General features: G+C 45.5%; 1 protein-coding gene across 1 annotated transcript in view; it reads left to right on the top strand.

Annotated features, from left to right (window-relative positions):
- Positions 1 to 21,947, top strand: part of ETF1 (eukaryotic translation termination factor 1) — a 102,914-nt gene that overhangs the window by 45,185 nt on the left and 35,782 nt on the right. The window contains exons 4-5 of the mRNA XM_069969901.1: positions 3,233 to 3,372; positions 4,772 to 4,910. Of these exons, the coding sequence (XP_069826002.1) occupies positions 3,233 to 3,372; positions 4,772 to 4,910 (279 nt within the window). The remainder of the gene's footprint in view (positions 1 to 3,232; positions 3,373 to 4,771; positions 4,911 to 21,947) is intronic.

The following is a 21,947-nucleotide window of genomic DNA, read 5'->3' on the forward strand; positions in this document are numbered from 1 at the left end:
CAGACAGATCTTTTAAGGCTACCTTCACATCAGCATTTTTCTTTTTTTCTAACGGATCCGTCAATATTAATTAAACGGATGAGCATAAACTGATGAGCAGACTGATGCAAACTGATTGCAAAATGTTCATTTTTTTTTTTAATGGTCCGTTTGTATTTTGGCTTAAAAAAACTGACTTTTGTACATCAGTTTGCATCCGTTTGCATCAGTCAGCATCCGTTTTTCTATCAGTTTATTTTTCTTCTTTGGTTTCTTGCTGCTTCTGCGCATGCTCTGTGCATAAACGGATGAAAACAAACGGATGTGAACAGAAATACCTTCCGTTTTAGAGCCGTCCTCATTGACTACAATGTAAAAAAAAAACGGAAGTGCACTTTCCGTTCGTGATCCGTTTTTTGAAACGGAAAGAAAATTACTGCAAACACTAAAAACGGATCTTGAACGGATTGCATGCAAACGGAGCACAATTAGGGCAAACGGAGCACACTAAAATATCATGGGAGTCTATGGGGATTTTATCGGATCCGCCAGTTTCCGTTTTGCTTACTCCAAAACGGAAAAGATAGACGGAATGGTGCCGGATGGTCAAACGCTGATGTGAACGAACCCTAAGGCCCCATTCACACGTCCGTGTCAGTTTTTACTGTCTGGAAATCCTGATCAGGAGACCTCAAATGTCATCAGGAAAGTATCAGCATTTCCTGACAGTAATCCGTTTTTACCATCAGGAAAAACCTTCAGGATTTCCTGATGAGATGGTCTAGTATGCCAACATAAATCACAGGTACCCACACAGCCCCTAGTGTACCTGGATGGCCTGTCAGCAGAGCCATGATGGGAGTTGTACTTCTGCAACCTGGATGGCCACAGGCTGCAGAACTACAACTCCCATCATGGCCTGCCAGCAGAGCATGGGGGGAGTAGTAGTCCTAAAGGGGTAATCTCGCCTGTCCTGGATCCTGCTCTGTCGGGGCAGCGAGGAGGGATATAGAGGGGCAGATGATGGTGAGCGAGCGGGCTGCACCGCACTCTGGCCGGCCAGCCCTGTAGTACCGGGCACGCGGTGCGGTGCGGGTGATCGGCCGGCGGCCAGTCCCGTGGTGAGGTCCTGGCTCTCTACCATTCCGGAATCACGGGCACTTTCCTGATATACATCAGGAAAATGCCGTGATTCCGGCGCTCCCATAGACTTCTATGGGGGCGTCTGTGCCGGATTTCCGGCTGAAAATAGGACAGGATCTAAAAAATCCGGTCCTATTTTCCGGAACGGACACCCTTCCGGAAAAATCCGGAAGGGTGTCCGTGTCTAATGTTAGCCTATGAGTCCGGAAATCCGTCCGGATTTCCTGATAGGAAATCCGGACAGATTTTCCGGACGTGTGAAGGGGGCCTAACAGAACTAATCCAGTGGAAGCTATTGATGACTAAACAACGCATCCCTCTCAGGAGGTCCTTAACAGAGCAAGAAAGGAGTTTTTTTTTTCTTTTCTGTTTGCAAATAGTACAAGCAAAATTCATAATAAATAGCACAAACAGGAAGGGAATCAGGTGTATGCATTTTTCTATGACTTATGATGTATAATAAGTTTAGTGTGCTTTTAGACTTGTCAAACTTTCATCAACTTTCCCTCTAGGTATTGACTTATTCTGTTAAAGTATGAAACAAAGGTCTGTTCACAAAAGTGGGTATTGATCATGAGACTACGTGCTTGTGCAGTGCCTGTATAACACCAGCACAAGAAGTATGCATACATAACCTGTGCATACATGACATGTGCACACAGTATGAGCTCTCTTCAGTTATATATTATATTATGTTTGTAATATCCACATATCAGGAGAAACTAGCTGGTGACTGAACTTGACACTTATGTCAATGATTCCTTAGATGTAAAAAATTAGATAAGTTCTGTCAGGAGTGAGTATATTAAATTCTTTCTGCTACTAATGTTAAAAAATAAGTGTTTCTTTCAGTACCATATCAATCAGAAGGGGTATAACAATTAAAACATAACTTTCACTACAAAATTCTTAAATGTAAATACCCACAATACACAGAAAAAGATAGCGGCACCAAACCACCAAGCCAACTCCCCCGTTAGAATCGTTAGAAAAAAATTTTGCACACCTTAAGAGGCTGAGTAAAGGTATTATCTCACTAATCTGTTGTCCTTGATGGGCTTGATTTTCCTCTCCAGGTGAGCTTGCAGTGGTAGGAGCGGTCTAAATACAGTGGGTAAAGACCCTCTCGCCCTATTATGCCCTAGCCAGGGTGAATGGGCAAACTACTCCTGCTCGCTCATGGACTAGTGGAGCACTCGCCCTAATAAGGGTGACCCCTACCTAGTGTGCGGGTCCCTCACGTTCCGACGCGTTTGTCGGGGTCCTCAAGGAGTTTAGGCACACTTGCTATCAATAGTGGTTAGTAAGAATAGACAAACCTAAGGCACTGGTATGGTGTCCATGCCCATCGGGGTCAAACAACCCTGCAGTGGCTAGGAGTTGTCTTGCAGATGTCAGATGGAGCTATCAGGGTATGTACCTACAGGTAGCCACATACCCTGATAGCTCCACCTGACATCAGAAAGACAACTCCTAGCCACTGCAGGGTTGTTGCTTGACCCCGATGGGCACGGACACCATACCAGTGCCTTATATTTATTTGTTAATTCTTACTAACCCCTTACTTTCTTGAGGACCCCGGCAGAAAAATGTCAGAAGGTGGGGGACCCGCACACTAGGTAGGGATTACTAGGGTTATTTACAAAGGGGTAGTCCAGGGCAGGGGTCGCCTTTATTAGGGCGAGTGCTCTGCTGGTCCCTGAGCGAGCAGGGGTAGTTTGCCCATTCACCATGGCTAGGGCATAATAGGGCAAGAGGGTCTTCACCCCCTGTATTTAGGTAGCTCCTACCACTGCAAGCTCACCTGGAGAGGAAATCAAGCCCATCAAGGATAACAGATTAATGAGTTTATACCTTTACTCAGCCTCTTAAGGTGTGCAAATATTATTTTTTTTTTTTTTTGTCTTTTGGAGCTTGGTGGTTTGGTGCCACTATCATTTTCTGTGTATTTTGAGGATTTAGATTTTAAAATATTGTAGTCAGTTATGTTTAAATTGTTATACCACTTCTGTTTGATATTTTTTGACACAGTGGTATATCCCTTTATCCAGTAATGACTGCATCAGACTGTTTTTTTTTTTCTTTTTTTCTTTTTTTTTTTTCCCTTCAGTACCACCCAATGGTTTAGTGGTTTACTGCGGAACAATTGTTACAGAAGAAGGAAAGGAGAAGAAAGTTAACATTGACTTTGAACCTTTTAAACCAATCAACACATCTCTGTATTTATGTGACAACAAATTTCATACGGAGGTATGGTGCTGGAACTTGTTCTGACTCTCACTTATGAAATGTTTTTAGTTGTGATATAGTTATGGCACACAACAAAAGACGTGACTTGTTGCACAAGTAGTGGTTAAATAGTTGGTCATATGCAAGTTGTGGGAAACAGTAGTTCCAGGTCAAAGTTTGTCAGGTTATTAGAGAAGGTTTTCCTCTAATCTCAGATCCTTTGGACGTAAGGCCTATTACCCAGAAGACTTAAATAGTTTCCTAAACACGTGATTAACCCCTTAAGGACTGCGGGCGTACATTTACGCAGGAGGACATAAATGTACGCCCTGCCGCGGTCCTGGGCTATAGAGCGGGTTCAAGAGCGGAGCCTGCCCCATAGCGAATGAGGACCGGCTGCTATCTGCAGCCAGGCCCTCACCCTCAATAGCGGGCCGCCGCGATTGTGCGGCCGCCCGCCATTAACCCCTTAAACGACCACAGCGTTTAAGTATAAGTGACCGGAGCATCTCCGGTCACTTAGCGATCGGGACCCCCGCAGCGTGTCTGAGGGGGTCCCTATCGCATTTCCTGACTCCGTGCAGTCCCCGGATCGGTCATCTGATTCAGCCTGCCATGGTGAACAGCATGAACAAAAAGCGGTAAAAAAAACGCAGAGATTGCTTTTTTTGCTTTTTTTTTATTTTTTTTATTACATTTAATGTATAAAACTTATAAAAAGCGATCAATACATTTGATCTAGAAATTTTTTTTATTAATAAAAACTAGAGATAATGAGGCAAAGAATGACACCCCATACGGCCCCGTAGGTGAAAAAATAAATAAAAGCGCTATAGGAGTTACAAAAGTTGCAAAAAAAATGTTTTACTGCTAATAAAAATGGTAAAATAAAAAACCTAGTAAACCTGCAGGTTCAGACAGACCTATAGAATAAAGGAAAAATGCCAGTTTTACCGTAAAGTGCATTACGTAAACTTGGAACCCCCTAAAATTTGCGGAATCTCATTCTTTGACCCAAATTCACCCCATAAATAATATTTATTTTATGGCTGATTGAAAGATGCCATTACAAAGTACACCTACTCCTGAAAAAAACAAGCCCCCACATGGCCCTTTAGGTGGAAAAATTAGAGTTATGGGTCTTAGAAGGCCAGGAGGAAAAAACGAAAACGCAAAAGTGACAATTAGCCCGGTCCTTAAGGGGTTAAAGGTAAATTTATCTTTCTATGTTGTAGCATACTTAGAGATCTTTATGGCTTGCAGGATCTCTCCTCCGCCCTATACAAGGTGGCAGTTATAGCTTAGGCTAACGCAGATGCGTCGGATTGTGTCCAATTTTTGCACGTTAGTAATTATTTATTTTTGTGTGTGTGTTCAGAAGGGTTTGTGGTAAAATATTAATGGAAATGTGTTTTTGCAGGCTCTTACAGCTCTACTTTCTGATGACAGCAAGTTTGGATTCATTGTAATAGATGGCAGTGGTGCTCTTTTTGGAACTCTACAAGGAAATACAAGAGAAGTGCTGCACAAATTCACTGTGGATCTTCCAAAGAAGCATGGTGAGTCATACAAGTGTCAGATCTTAAAGGACAACTCCGGCACTTAGTGGAAAAAAAACCTGTTAAAAACACAGTTTTTATAGTTACCTTTCCTCCTAAGTCCGTCTCTGTTTGAATTTCCCGCCATTCATAGCCTCAATGAGTTCAGGCCTGCATCTTCATTTCTTCCTTACTACCTGGTTTAGGCTTCTCATGATGCACTTTGGCCCTCTCTCTTTATTCAATCATGCCCCAAAACACACAGGGTCTCAGCCTGCACAGCAGCTGCACACACACACACTTTCACTTTGCAATTTAAGTAGTGTACATTGCAATGGGAAAGCTGAAGGATGGCTGTCCCTGACTGGGGGGAGAGAGGAGGGAGCGAGCCCTCTGAACCGCCATGATCCCGGCTGCTTACTGCAGCACAGGACCGCGGCAATTAGTGGGTGCCGCAGACCGGCAGTGCCCGCTAATTAGGACAGTTAGATTGAGCTGTCAAACTTGACAGCTGCATCTAACTATCATTTTCAACACCTTCTCTGGTGTCTAGTGGCCGGAAAATACAGATAGGGTCTCTGGCGTCGGTTAACAGATCTCAACTTTGCCAGGACGGTATCTGCTGTATTTCCCCCCTCCCTCCTCCTCCTCACCCGGCAGCCGCATGCTCTGCTCCCCTCAATTAATCTCCCTGAAGAGGAAGGCTGGAGATCTGACAGGCTGCGCACAGGCATGCTGTGTGATCAGCGCTGCTACTGCTTCCGGGCGGCTCTGGAAGATGCACGGTGTGCCCTGCCTCCCCTCTCCCATACATAAAGTGGCTGCAGGGGTCAGGTATGGGTCGGCACATTCTCCCCCCACCGGGCACAGCACTGTCCCGCACAGGAATCCTCGGCGCCTCGTTATCTTTTGGCAGTGTTGGAAGCAGCCGTGTGTGACGATCTGCCCGGGACGCTGCCGGCAGATATATGTGCCACAGCACTGAGTGACAGTGGGCAAAGGATTCCTGTGCAGGAGAGAGAGCGGTGCCCAGTGGAGCATGAAGGTGCTGACCTTTACCTGACCCCAACTGTATGTGCGGCAGAGGGGGGGGGGGGGGGGGGGGTCGAGAACAGCATGTGACAGTGACTGGGGGCAGATATTAGATAGAAAGATATAGGTAGGTAGTGAGATAGGAGATAGACAGATCTATCTATCTCCTATCTATCTCTCTATCTGGTAAGTAGATAGCCCACGGCACTCAAAGGGGTTAACTGTGCAAAACGTAGATTTATAAAAAAAAAAAGATGTGCTGCACTATTTTTTTTTTTAATAATTCTATGTTTTGCACCGTTAACCCTTTGAGTGCCATGGGCTATCTACTTAGTATTTGAATACTGTCAAGAGTCACGACCTAGGTCCGCTGGCACCAACCCCACGCCAATTGAGCAGTGCCGCGTTTTCTCTTTTTTCTATCTCTATCTCCTGTCTATCTATCTATCCAACCATCCATCTCCTGTCTGTATGTATATGTGTATATATGTGTATATATACACACACATGCAGTGGTGCCTTGGATTACGAGCATAATTTGTTCCGGGGCCGTGCTTGTAATCCAAAGCCACTCTTAAACCAAAGCAAATTTTCCCATAAGAAATCACTGATATACAGACAATAGGTTCCACACTCCAGTATTTTGAATAACATGTAGAACAGATGAAACTATCAATTAGAAATAGTGTACAGTATAGCAGTCAGCATGTGGAGTATAATGTATAGTAAGTGCATATACCTGAAAAAATAGCAGCAGTTAGTAAATATAGAATGGAGATGCAGATCCCCATAATGCAGTAGCGTAGTACAACAGGCTAGAATAGAGAAGCAGGGCTGAGGTCTGTGTGGTCACATGACAGCAATAGGGAAGGGGTGTGTGTTCAGCATGGACCAATCAGGAATTGAGAATCAGAGCTGTGCAGGAGGACAGTGACAAACTTTATATACAGCAGTTTGAATGGCTGAGTCTAAGTGCAGGCACATTATAGCAGCAGTGTGTAAAGCTGAGTGTAAGTGCAGGCACATTATAGAAGCAGTGTGTATAGCTAAGTGTAAGTGCAGGCACATTATAGCAGAAATAGAGAGGATGGGAAACACAAGGGCTGACAGACTGCGGGGAGTGTGAAGGAATGAGCGGGGCAGATGTGGGCACATAAATGCAGCACTCTCTGTTTGGGGAGAGAGGGGTTACAGCTATGAAGAGATTACCTCCACAGTCCTGTCCCCTGATGTAAGCCCCAGCCTGAAGTAGATCTGCCATGATTTGCTGGGGGAGTCTTCCTGGGTCATAGTACAAGGCTGTAGACCACCCTGTGCAGACCTTGCTGCTCCCACACTCACGCTCCCACCCACTACAGGGAGCTCTTAAACCAAAGCAATGCTCTTAAACCAGGTTACAATTTTGAAGAACTGTGAGCTCTACTTGCGAAAAGCTTTTAATCCAAGTTACTCTTAAACCAAGGTACCACTGTGTGTGTATGTATATGTGTGTGTGTATATATATATATATATATATATATATATATATATATATATATATATATATATTATACACACACACACACACACACACACACACACTGGGAGAGACTTATCAAACATGGTATAAAGCATGGTATAAAGCTAGCAACCAATCAGATTCCACCTTTCATCCCTCAGACAGATTGGTTCCTAGGGGCAACTGAGCCAGTTTCGCTTTACACCATGTTTGATAAATCTCCCCCACAGTATATAGATAGATATAGCAAAAAATATAGGCAGCACAATAAACGAACTGTCAGCAGACGAATCCCAGACCTGGGATCAAGTCAGCTAGTAAAAAATACTCTGATGGTAATACAAACGTGAAAACATGAATTTATTCCATATAACAATGTGCAGCAAACTTCACAAGTAATATACAACGTTTTGGCATCCCCTATGTCATTTTCAAGTGGCACTTGAAAATGGTGTAGGAGATGCCAAAACGTTGTGTATTACTTGTGAAGTTTGCTGCACATTGTTATATGGAATTAATCCACGTTTGTGTTACCATCGGAAAATGGGTTTTTCAAAAGGGGCGTGTCATAATTACCGTTCAAATTATCTTTACCGCGACTACATGTATGATAAACTGCGATATTGATTTAGGCCATTATCGCCCAGCCCTAGTTTTTAATAATAATAAAATCCCCTCCCCTAATAAAAGCTTAACCCCTTAACGACATCGGGCGTATACTTACGCCCTCGCGCCCTGGTACTTGGCGCATCAGGGCGTAAATTTACGCCCGATGTTTCCCCGATCGCTGCGTGTTCGCACACAGCGATCGGGGAAGATGGCCTGCTATAAATCATAGCAGGCCATCTTAGCTTCTCGGCACGGGGGGTGGTTAACACCCCCCGTGCTTACGATCGCCGCTATAGGCTGATCAATTCAGATCAGCCAATAGCGGCGATCGGAACCTTTCCGGGTCATCGAAGACCCGGAAAAAAAATGGCGGTCGGTGCTGTCCGAGGACGGCACCGACCGCTATTACTGTAAAAAGTAATGGTGGTCACCGTGCCACCGGTCCGATCGCTGTGAACGGCCGGCCGTTCACGGCGATCGGGCCGGTGGCACGGCGATCAGAGTCCCACAAAATAAAAAATACCTGCCCTGGACCCCTCAGCTAGGTAGCTGAGGGGTCCAGAGCAGGTATTTGTACATTACTCACCTGTCCTGGGGTTCTGATCGGCGTCTTCCGGGTTCGCGGCATCCTCCGTCTTTCCGGCGCGTCTTCGGATCTTTCCGGCGGTCCCCGTCGTCTTCTTTCGGCTATTTTCGGCTCCAGCCTCGTCATTTTCCGGATTTTGCGCTCTGCTGCCCTCTAGCGGCTGATATGTGTAATACACTTATCAGCAGCTACAGGGATGTTCAGAATGTAGAAAAAGTTTTTTTTTTTTTTTTTTCCAAAATTTTTTTTTCTATTTTCCGCACCCTATCACCCTATTGCACGAAAGTGCGCTGCTAATCAGCAACTCCTCCTTTTTGGCGTAGGGTGTTTTTTTTCTATATTCTACTGCCACGGTCTGCTGGTAAGTGCCGCGCATAAGTGCGGCATTTATCAGCAACTCCTTTCTTGGCGTAGGTTTTTTTTTATATACTTACTGTAAAAAAAAACACGTAAAAAACACTACGTTACACCACACTACATTGAATAAAGTTTGACACTACACCACTACATACCCCATATACCAATCCCCATATAAAGATGGCCCCCAGGGTGTTTTCGGCGTCAGAGGGATACGTTATTATTGCCTCCGACACCGAAACAGCCAGTGAGGATGAATGGGGGGGATCCTTCTTTCCTCCATTCATCCTCATCATCCTGTGACGTGTCTGGGGGTAGCGTAGCGTACGATGCCCCCCTGACACGTCTTTTCCGCCAGTACCGTCCCAATAAGAGATCATGGTATGGTGTGAAATTCTCCAAACTCTGTGAGCGTACCTCAGGGTACACTTACAGATTTAGGGTACGTGCACACTGCGGAATGGCGAAGGATAACCCTTCGTGCATTCCGCAGCTGGCACCCGCCGGCGGACTGATGCAGGCGCATGTCTCTACCCGTGTCATAGACTCCATTCTATGCACGGGCGGATTCCGTCGTCCATCCAAAGAATGAATACGTTGGACGGAAAGCGGAATCCGCCCGTGCATAGAATGGAGTCTATGACACGGATGGAGACGTGCGCCTCCATCACTCTGCCGGTGGGTGCCAGCTGTGGAATGCACGAAGGGTTATCTGTTGCGATTCCGCAGTGTGCACGTACCCTTAGAGTGTATGTAGGAAGGGACACCCGAATCCAGCCCCCAGCTGCCCCCTCCCCCCCCCCCCATCCTCGGAACAAGTGGAAAGATCGTCCGGGAACTGATCTTCCCACTGCTGGATAAAGGTTACCACCTGTACGGGGATAACTTTTATACCAGCACCCCCTCTTCTGGTCCCTCGCTGCCCGAGCTACTGTAGCTTGCGGCACGATCCAAAAATATCAGAAGCAGTAATAGAGCCCTAATATTTAGCAGCCATGGAGCGGACCCAGCGCTTCTGGATATGAAGGACCCCGTATCGCACCAGGACAACATTTTCCAGGTGACGTCCCCCACACTGGAGAAAGGGAGACCCCAGAAGAAGTGCAGAGTGTGGCATAACAGGGGATCAGGAAGGACACCATTTTCCCGTGTGACACCTGTCCTGATCACCCCGGCCTCTGCATACTGGATCGCTTCAAGGCGTACCACGCGTCATTGGGGTTCTACATTATCTAAATTCTGTCCCTTATTCCTATTTCAGGGGTCACGTTGATCCGGGGATTATTCTGATCGCCATTATGGAGTCGGGAAGGAATTTTTCCCCTGTGATGAGGCTACTGTCGTCTGCCTCACGAGGGTTTTTTTGCCTTCTTCTGGATCAACACAGATTGAATTTGATGGACACCTGTCATTTCCAACCTTATAAACCAATAGTTGGGCTAATACCCCCAAAATAAATTAGAATTGTCCCTTTTTCCCAGCTAAGTAGGTATGGCCGCCATTCCCATTAGAGGATGCCATGATGCAATTACAAAGCCTTTGTGTGGCCAGGACAGTAGAAACCCCCCACAAGTGACCCCATTCTGGAAACTACACCCGATAAGGAATCTAACAAGGGGGGCAGCGGGGATATGGCCCCCTGGTGACGGCCACATTTGGGACGTGAAAATGAAAAAAAATGGTGTTTTTTATTTTCTCGGCACATGTTCTACGTAAGTGACTGTCACCAGTGGGGTCCATATCCTCACTGCACCCCTTGTTAGATTCCTTATGGGGTGTAGTTTCCAGAATGGGGTCACTTGTCGGGGGTTTCTACTGACCTGGCAGCACAGGAGCTTTGTAATTGCGACATGGCCTCCATCCTCCATTCCAGCCTCTAAATGGCACTCTGTCCCTTTGGTGGCTTGCCCTGTGCCCATATGGCACATTATGCCCACATGTGGGGTATTTTCATACTCAGGGGAAAATACCCTACACGTTTTGTGTTCATTTTCTTTTTTAACCCCTTGTGGAAATGGAAAAAATCAAGGCTAGACCAACATTTAGTGTAATTTTTGTAAAATTTTTACTCTAAATCATTAATCTTGTCATGATTTTTTCATTTTCACAAGGGGCTAAAAGATAAAAAAAACCAAATGTGTAGAGCAATTTCCCCTGAGTACGGAAATACCCCACATGTGGACATAAAGCGCCATGCGGGTGCAGGGTAAGCCTCCGAAGGGAAGGAGCGCCATTTCGTTTTTTAAGGCTGGATTTGGATGGAATGGATTTCGAGGGGCCATGTTGCATTCAAAAGGCCTCTGTGTTGCCAAGACAGTTGAAACCCCCCACAAGTGACCCCATTATGGAAACTACACCCGTCAAGGAATGTAACAAGAGGTGTAGTGAGCATATGGACCCCACTGGTGACGGGCACAAATGTGGAACAATGTGGCGTGAAAATGAAATATTACATTTTTTACACTATAATGTTGGTTTAGCCTTGAATTTATCATTTTCACAAGGGGTTAAAAGAGAAAAAAACCACACTATGTGTAGAGCAATTTCCCCCGAGTCCATAAATACCCCACATGTGGACATAAAGCGCCATGTTGGGCGCAGGGCAAGCCTCCGAAGGGAAGGAGCGCCATTTGGATCTTGGAGGTTGGATTTGGCTAGAATGAATGATGAACGCCATGTCGCATTTACAGAGCCCTCGTGCTGCCAAAACACTGGAAACCCCCCACAAGTGACCCCATTCTGGAAACTGCACCCCTCAAGGAATCTAACAAGGGGTGCAGTGAGGATATGGACCCCTTGATGACGGGCACATTTGTGCCATGAAAGTGAAAAAATGAAATTTTTTACTTTACGTCACATTGTTCCACATTTGTGCCCGTCACCAGTGGGGTCCATATGCTCACTGCACCCCTTGTTAGATTCCTTGAGGGGTGTAGTTTCCAGTATGGGGTCACTTGTGGGGGGTTTCCAGTGTCTTGGCAGCACAAGGGCTCTGTAAATGCGACATGGCCCTTGAAATCCTTTCCAGTGAAATTCCGCTTCCAAAAGCCAATTGGCGCTCCTTCCCTTTGGAGGCTCGTCCTGCGCCCCCTTGGCACTTTATCGCCACATGTGGGGTATTTCCGTACTCGGGAGAAACTGCGCTACACATTGTCTTTTTTTTTTTTTTTCCTCTTATCCCTTTAAGAAAATGAAAAATTGAAGGCTAGAACAACTTTTTAGTGTAAAAAATAAATTTTTCTTTTTTCACGCCATATTGTTCGGAAAATCTGTGAAGCACCTGTGGGGTCCAGATGCTCACCGCACCCCTTGTTACATTCCTTGAGGGGTGTAGTTTTCTAAATGGTGTCCCTTTTAGGGGTGTTTTTTAGGTTTTGGCACCCCAGAGCCTCTGCCAACCTGAAGTGGTACAGTCAGAAATGACCAAGTATAACGGAGGCTTTGAAATTCACTAGGCGCTCCTTTGTATCTGAGGCTTGTGGTTGCGTCAAATAGCGCAATAGGCCCACATATGGGGTATTTCTATAAACAGCAGAAACGTGGCAATAATTATTGGGGTGCATTTCTCTGGTAATAGGTTTATAATTATGAAAAATATTGGATTACAATAAAATCTCTGCACAGAAAATTAAAATGTTCAAATTTCTTACACACTTAGCTTTTATTTCTGTGACTCCCCTAAAGGGTTAAAACACTTTCTGGATATGCTTTTGCAGAGTGTGGGGGGTGCAGTTTCTGCAATGGGGTGCTTTGTGGGGCTTTCTAACATACGGGCCCCTCAAATACACTTTAAGGCTATGTTCACACTACGTATATTTGAGGCTGTATAGCAACCAAAACAAGGAGTGGATTGAAAACACAGAAAGGCTCTGTTCACATAATGTTGTAATTGAGTGTATGGCCGTCATTTAATGGCAAATATTTGCTGTTAATTTAAAACAACGGCTGTTGTATTGAAATAATGGAAGTTATTTACCGTTATATGGCGGCCATCCACTCAAATACAACATTATGTGAACAGAGCCTTTCTGTGTTTTCAATCCACTCCTGGTTTTGGTTGCTATGAGGACCTGACTTGAGGACCAAATACTGCCTGAAATATACGTAGTGTGAACCCAGCCTAAACCTGAACAGGTCCCTAAAAATATCTGATTTAGAAATTTTACTGAAAATTAGGAAATTTGCTGCTAATGTTTTAAGCTTCCTATTGTCTAAAAAAAATGAAAGATCGTTTAACCCCTTCACGTCAGCCATCTGTATATATACGTTCCTATTGCACATGCCCCGTGCAGTAGGAATGTACATATACGTTCCTGACTGACAGGGGCTTTGTGATGAGAACGGGATCGCTGCAGGGACAGCGATCCCGCTCTCAACTGTGTACAGCACCGGAGATAATGAGGATCAGCTGCGATCCCGCAGCTGACCCCCATTAACCCCTTAGTGACCGCCGAAACGGCGGTCACTAATGGGCCGGTGCCGCCGCTGTATTTCATCTCCTCCCACCGTGAATCCACGGTGGGGGGAGATGAAATAAGTAAAAATCAGACCCCAGATCAGCCCCCTAGTGCCCCAGTCACTAACCCCCCCCCTCCCGCGGCGGCCATCGGATCCAAGATGGCCGCCGCGATCACTGTGAACAGACTAATGTCTGTTCACAGTGATCAAATAAGAAAAATGAATGAAAGCCCCATGCTCTCCGCCACCGGAGGTAGCGGAGAGCATGGGGCAGTCATCGGGACCCCCCTGTGGGGTCCCGGTACAAGCGATCAGCGGTATATACTATATACCGCTGATCGCTTGTGCCATGTGCTCCAGGCACTTTTTATCCCCTGTCACCATGAATGATTGGTGACAGGGGATAAAAGTGATGTCGCCCCCCACCCCCCCGTCACCCCCGTCCCCAGTCACCCCCCCTTCCCCATATACTCACCGGAACCCACGGAGCTCCTTCCTCTTCGGTGTCCTGGCTGGTTATGAAGTGCGCATGCGCTCCACAACCAGCCAAGCTCTGAAAATTTAAAGTGACAGAGACCAATTTGGTCTCTGTCACTGAACTATGATTACTGTGATAGAAAATATCACAGTAATCATAGTAATACAGTGAAAATGAATGTGTAAAGTACAAAAAGTGACAAACATACAAAAAAATAAAACACACGCTTTTTATTATAGTAATAATTACAGTTTACTCCCAAATTACCCCTAACCCCCCCCCCCCCCCCCCAGATTACCCGTAACCACCGCAGGTTGCCCGTAACCACCGCACGTTGCCCGTAACCACCCCAGGTTGTCCGTAATCACGTCAGATTGCACGTAACCCCCCAGATTACCCGTAACCACCGCACGTTGCCCATAACCACCGCACGTTGCCCGTAACCACCACACGTTGCCAGTGACCCCCTCCAGATTGTCCGTAATCACCCCAGATTGCCTGTAACCACCCCAAATTACATGTAACCACCCCAGATTACCTATAAGCACTTCACTCTATCCGTAACAATTCTAGATTGTCTGTAACCCCTCCAGGTTGCCCCTAACCACCGCAGGTTGGGCATAACCACCGCAGGTTGGGCATAATCACCCCAGATTGCCTGTAATCATGCCAGATTACATGTAACCCCCCAGATTGCACGCAACCACCGCAGGTTGCCTCTGACCACCGCAGGTTGCCTCTGACCACCGCAGGTCGCCTCTGACCACCGCAGGTCGCCTCTGACCACCGCAGGTCGCCTCTGACCACCGCACGTCGCCTCTGACCACCGCACGTCGCCTCTGACCACCGCACGTCGCCTCTGACCACCGCACGTCGCCTCTGACCACCGCACGTCGCCTCTGACCACCGCACGTCGCCTCTGACCACCGCACGTCGCCTCTGACCACCGCACGTCGCCTCTGACCACCGCACGTCGCCTCTGACCACCGCACGTCGCCTCTGACCACCGCACGTCGCCTCTGACCACCGCACGTCGCCTCTGACCACCGCACGTCGCCTCTGACCACCGCACGTCGCCTCTGACCACCGCACGTCGCCTCTGACCACCGCACGTCGCCTCTGACCACCGCACGTCGCCTCTGACCACCCCACGTCGCCTCTGACCACCCCACGTCGCCTCTGACCACCCCACGTCGCCTCTGACCACCCCACGTCGCCTCTGACCACCCCAGACTGCCCGTAACCACCCCACATTACCTGTAATCTAATTTTTTTTTTAATTGTATTTTAGTAACTGCGCTATTCTAATAACCATTACTAGCTGCGGTTTTGCTCCAGCAAATTGGCGCTCCTTCCCTTCTGAGCCCTGCTGTGTGCCCATACAGTGGTTTATGCCCACATATGGGGTACCGTTGTACTCAGGAGAACCTGCGTTACAGATTTTGGGGTACATTTTTTTATCCTGTTCCTTGTGAAATTTAAAAATTTCAAACTAAACCAACATATTGGAAAAATTCAAGTTTTTCATTTTTACTGGCCAATTTTGAATACTTTCCTCTAATACCTGTGGGGCCAAAATGCTCATCCTACCCCAAGATGAATTCTTTGAGGGGTGTACTTTCCAAAATGGGGTGACTTTTTGGGGGGGTCTATTCTGTAGACATTACAGGGGCGCTGCAAATGCACCTGGCGCTCAGAAACTTCTTCATAAAAATCTGCACGGAAAATGCTAATTGGCGCTCCTTCCCTTCTGAGCCCGGCTGTGTGCCCATACAGGGGTTTATACCCACATATGCGGTACCGTTCTACTCCGGAGAACCTGCGTTACAGATTTTGGGGTGAATTTTCTCTCCTGTTCCTTGTGAAATTGAGAAATTTCAAACTAAAGGAACAAATTATTGGAAAAATTCGAGTTTTTCATTTTTACTGTCTACTTTTGAATACTTTCCTCTTATACCGGTGGGGTCAAAATGCTCACCACACCCCAAGATGAATTCTTTGAAGGGTGCACTTTCCAAAATGGGGTGACTTATGGCGAGATTTTACTCCGCTGGCACTACAGGGGCTCTGCAAACGCACCTGGCACTCAGAAACTTCTGCAGCAAAATCTGCATTGAAAAAGCTAATTGGCGCTCCTTCCCTTCTGAGCCCGGCTGTGTGCCCATACAGTGGTTTATACCGACATATGAGGTACCTTTTTACTCAGGAGAACCTGCGTTAAAGATTTTGGGGTGAATTTTCTCTCCTGTTCCTCGTGAAATGGAGAAAATTCAAACTAAAGGAACATATTATTGGAAAAATTCAAGTTTTTCATTTTTACTGTCTAATTTTGAATACTTTCCTCTAACACCTGTGGGGTCAAAATGCTCATCCTACCCCAAGATGAATTGTTTGAGGGGTGTACTTTCCAAAATGGGGTGACTTATGGGGGGTTTTCTCTCTGCTGACACTACAGGGGCACTGCAAATGCGCCTGGCGCTCGGAAACTTCTTCAGCAAAATCTGCAATGGAAAAGCTAGATGGCGCTCTCTTCCTTCTGAGCCCCGCTGTGTGCCCATACAGTGGTTTACGCCCACATATGGGGTACCGTAGTACTCAAGAGAACCTGCGTTACAAATTTTGGGGTGCGTTTTCTCTCATGTTCCTTTTGAAAATGAGAAACTTTAATCTAAACGTATATATTATTGGAAAATTTAAATTTTTCATTTTTTTACGGCCTAATGGTGAATACTTTCCTCCAGCCCCTGTAGGGTTAAAATGCTCATTATACCCCTCGATTAATTTTTTAAGGTGTCTAGTTTCCAAAATGGGGTCACTTATGGGGGTTTCCAGTATACAAGCCTCCTAAATCAACTTAAGAAAAGAAGTGGTCCCTAAAAAAATCAGTTTTGGAAACTTTTACGAAAATGTGGTAATTGGCTGATAAATTTCTAAGCCCCGTAACACCCTAAAAAAGTAAAATGTTTATGAAATGAAGCCAGAATAAAGAGGACATATCGGAAATGTGACTTAGTAACTAATTTATGTGATACGACTTTCTTTTTTAGAAGCAGAGAATTTCAAAGTTCATAAAATGCAAATTTTTTCAATTTTTCATGATATTTTGATGTTTTTCACAAAAAACACACAAAGTACTGACCAAATTTTGCCACTAATATAAAGTGCCATATGTGACGAAAAAACAATCTCAGAATCGCTAGCATACGTTAAAGCATCACTGAGCTATAAGAGCATAAAGTGAGACAGGTCAGATTTTGAAAAATGAGCCTGGTCTTTTAGGTGCAAATAGGCTTGGTCTTGAAGGGGTTAAGGGGGTTAAATCACCCCCCCTTTCCCATTTTGTAAATAAAAATAAACATATTTGGCATCGCCGCGTGCATAATCGCCTGAATTATTAAATTATAACATTCCTGATCTCGCATGGTAAACGGTGTAAGCGTAAAAAAATTTCAAAGTGCAAAATTGCGTATTTTTGGTCGCATCAAATAAAAAGCAATCAAAAAGTCGCATATACGCTATCAAGGTACTGATAAAGTACACATCATGGCGCAAAAAATGACTTATCCTTTGGTCTATAGGGCCAAGTGAGCAAAGCGTTATAAGCATGGCAATAGAGTGCAGCGCTAAACATTTATTCACTAAATAACACACATTACAAAGTTTTACAAGAGGGGGGCCGGCATGAGGGACAGCTGGAGCGGTCCTGCCGGCCTCCCGAAGATGTCATTCCGGGGTGCTTGGAACACTGGGAAGGGGGCCAGTCACGTTAATAACACACATTACAAAGTTGTATAACTTTGTAATGTGTGTTATTTAGTGAATAAATGTTTAGCGCCGCACTACCCCTTTAACCCCTTCAAGACCAAGCCAATTTGCACCTAAAAGACCAGGCTCATTTTTCAAAATCTGACCTGTCTCACTTTATGCGCTTATAGCTCAGTGATGCTTTAACGTATGCTAGCGATTCTGAGATTGTTTTTTCGTCACATATGGCACTTTATATTAGTGGCAAAATTTGGTCAGTACTTTGTGTGTTTTTTGTGAAAAACATCAAAATATCATGAAAAATTGAAAAAATTTGCATTTTATGAACTTTGAAATTCTCTGCTTCTAAAAAAAGAAAGTTGTATTACATAAATTAGTTACTAAGTCACATTACCAATATGTCCTCTTTATTCTGGCTTCATTTCATAAACATATTTTGCTTTTTTAGGGTGTTACGGGGGTTAGAAATGTATCAGCAAATTACCACATTTTCGTGAAAGTTTCCAAAACTGATTTTTTTAGGGACCAGTTCTTATTTTAAGTTGATTTAGGAGGTTTGTATACTGGAAACCCCCATAAGTGACCCCATTTTGGAAACTAGACACCTTAAAGAATTAATCTAGGGGTATAATGAGCATTTTAACCCTACAGGGGCTGGAGGAAGGTATTTACCATTAGGCCGTAAAAAAATGAAAAATTAAAATTTTCCAATAATATATACATTTAAAGTTTCTCATTTTCAAAAGGAACATGAGAGAAAAAGCACCCCAAAATTTGTAACACATGTTCTCTTGAGTACTACGGTACCCCATATGTGGGCGTAAATCACTGTATGGGCACACAGCGGGGCTCAGAAGGAAGAGAGCGCCATCTAGCTTTTCCATTGCAGATTTTGCTGAAGAAGTTTCCGAGCGCCAGGTGCATTTGCAGTGCCCCTGTAGTGTCAGCAGAGAGAAAAAAAAACCATAAGTCACCCCATTTTGAAAAGTACACCCCTCAAAGAATTCATCTTGGGGTAGGATGAGCAATTTGACCCCACAGGTGTTAGAGGAAAGTATTCAAAATTAGACAGTAAAAATGAAAAACTCAAATTTTTTCCAATAATATGTTCCTTTAGTTTGAAATTTTTCAATTTCACGAGGAACAAGAGAAAAATAGTACCCCAAAATTTGTAACGCAGGTTCTCATGAGTACAACGGTACCTCATATGTGAGCATAAACCACTGCATGGGCACACAGCGGGGCTCAGAAGGGAAGGAGCGCCAATTAGCTTTTTCAATGCAGATTTTGCTGAAGAAGTTTCTGAGCGTCAGGTGTGTTTGCAGAGCCCCTGTAGTGCCAGCGGAGTAAAATCTCGCCATAATTCACCCCATTTTGGAAAGTGCACCCCTCAAAGAATTCATTTTGGGGTGTGGTGAGCATTTTGACCCCATAGGTATTAGAGGAAAGTATTCAAAAGTAGACAGTAAAAATGAAAAACTCGAATTTTTCCAATAATATGTTCTTTAGTTTGAAATTTCTCAGTTTCACGAGGGACAAGAGAAAAAAAGTACCCCAAAATTTGTAACGCAGGTTCTCCTGAGTAAAAAGGTACCTCATATGTCGGTATAAACCACTGTATGGGCACACATCAGGGCTCAGAAGGGAAGGAGCGCCAATTAGCATTTTCTCTGCAGATTTTTCTGAAGAAGTTTCTGAGCACCAGGTGCGTTCGCAGAGCCCCTGTAGTGTCTACAGAATAGAATCCCCCCAAAAGTCACCCCATTTCGGAAAGTACACCCCTCAAAGAATTCATCTTGGGGTAGGATGAGCATTTTGGCCCCACAGGTATTAGAGGAAAGTATTAAAAATTGGCCAGTAAAAATGAAAAACTTGAATTTTTCCAATAATATGTTGGGTTAGTTTGAAATTTCTAAATTTCACAAGGAACAGGAGAAAAAAATGTACCCCAATATCTGTAACGCAGGTTCTCCTGAGTAAAACGGTACCCCATATGTGGGCATAAACCACTGTATGGGCACACAGCAGGGCTCAGAAGGGAAGGAGCGCCAATTTGCTGGAGCAAAACCGCAGCTAGTAACAGTTATTAGAATAGCGCAGTTACTAAAATACAATAAAAAAAATTAGATTACAGGTAATGTGGGGTTGTTACGGGCAGTCTGGGGTGGTTACGGGCAGTCTGGGGTGGTTACGGGCAGTCTGGGGTGGTTACGGGCAGTCTGGGGTGGTTACGGGCAGTCTGGGGTGGTTACGGGCAGTCTGGGGTGGTTACGGGCAGTCTGGGGTGGTTACGGGCAGTCTGGGGTGGTAATAGGTAATCTGAGGTGGGTCACAGGCAAGGTGCGGTAGTCAGAGGCAACCTGCGGTGGTTGCGTGCAATCTGGGGGGTTACATGTAATCTGGCATGATTACGGGCAATATGGGGTGGATATGCCCAACCTGCGGTGGTTAGGGGCAACCTGGAGGGGTTACAGACAATCTAGAATTGTTACGGATAGAGTGAAGTGCTTATAGCTAATCTGGGGTGGTTACATGTAATTTGGGGTGGTTACAGGCAATCTGGGGTGATTACGGACAATCTGGAGGGGGTCACTGGCAACGTGTGGTGGTTACGGGCAACATGTGGTGGTTACGGGCAATCTGGGGGGTTACGTGCAATCTGACGTGATTGCGGACAACCTGGGGTGGTTACGGGCAACGTGCAGTGGTTACGGGCGACCTGTGGTGGTTACGGGTAATCTGGGGGGGGGGTTAGGGGTAATTTGGGAGTAAACTGCAATTATTACTATAATAAAAAGTGTGTGTTTTATTTTTTGTATGTTTGTCACTTTTTGTACTTTATACATTCATTTTCACTGTATTACTATGATTACTGTGATATTTTCTATCACAGTAATCATAGTTCAGTGACAGAGACCAAATTGGTCTCTGTCACTTTAAGTTTTCAGAGCTTGGCTGGTTGTGGAGCGCATGCGCACTTCATAACCAGCCAGGACACGGAAGAGGAAGGAGCTCCGTGGATCCGGTGAGTATATGGGGAAGGGGGGGTGACTGGGGGACGGGGGTGACAGGGGGGGTGGGGGGCGACTTGGGGGGTGGGGGGACATCACTTTTTATCCCCTGTCACCAATCATTCATGGTGACAGGGGATAAAAAGTGCCGGCAGCACATGGCACAAGGGATCAGCGGTATATAGTATATACCGCTGATCGCTTGTACCGGGACCCAACAGGGGGGTCCCGATGACTGCCCCATGCTCTCCGCTACCTCCGGTGGCGGAGAGCATGGGGCTTTCATTCATTTTTCTTATTTGATCACTGTGAACAGACATTAGTCTGTTCACAGTGATCGCGGCGGCCATCTTGGATCCGATGGCCGCCGCGGGAGGGGGGGTTAGTGACTGGGGCACTAGGGGGCTGATCTGGGGTCTAATTTTTACTTATTTCATCTCCCCCCACCATGCATTCACGGTGGGGGGAGATGAAATACAGCGGCGGCACCGGCCCATTAGTGACCGCCGTTTCGGCGGTCACTAAGGGGTTAATGGGGGTCAGCTGCGGAATCGCAGCTGATCCTCATTATCTCCGGTGCTGTACACAGATGAGAGCGGGATCGCTGTCCCTGCAGCGATCCCGTTCTCATCACAAAGCCCCGTCAAAGCCGGAACGTATATGTACATTCCTACTGCACGGGGCATGTGCAATAGGAACGTATATATACAGATGGCTGACGTGAAGGAATTAAAGTGTCACTGTTAATCAATAGTATAGGCGATTTTGAGAAACTTTGTAGTTGGGTTTATTAGCCGAAAAATCATAAAAAAGAAGTTTGAAGCTCTCCCCCCTGTCTTCATAGTTCTCCTATGGAGAGAGGGATTTGAGACACCAAAGCAGGACTACAAAGAGGTAATTTACAACTACATGACCCGCCTATCTCCTCTGACAGTCAGCACTGTCCTCTCAGACCTCTGAATACAGCTTCACCCATGCCTGTAATCCTTTGTTCTCCACGCTGCCAACTCATGTCCCTCCTTCCTCCTTTCCCTTCTCCTCTCTATAAAACAGACAGCGTTGTCTGATGCAACAAGTCACTATTTCCTGATATATTGCAGTGAATGGAAAAGAGGAGGGAGGGGGGGGGACCTGGGGAAAGTCTTTTAAAATGCGGATAATTGCATATTTGCCTAATAATAAACCCAATTACAAAGTTTCTTAAAATCGCCTGGACTAATGATTTCTGCAAAAAACAAAACAAAAAAAAACAAAACACGACAGT

Source organism: Dendropsophus ebraccatus, chromosome 1 (genome assembly GCF_027789765.1).
Source record: "Dendropsophus ebraccatus isolate aDenEbr1 chromosome 1, aDenEbr1.pat, whole genome shotgun sequence".
Taxonomy (NCBI): domain Eukaryota; kingdom Metazoa; phylum Chordata; class Amphibia; order Anura; family Hylidae; genus Dendropsophus; species Dendropsophus ebraccatus.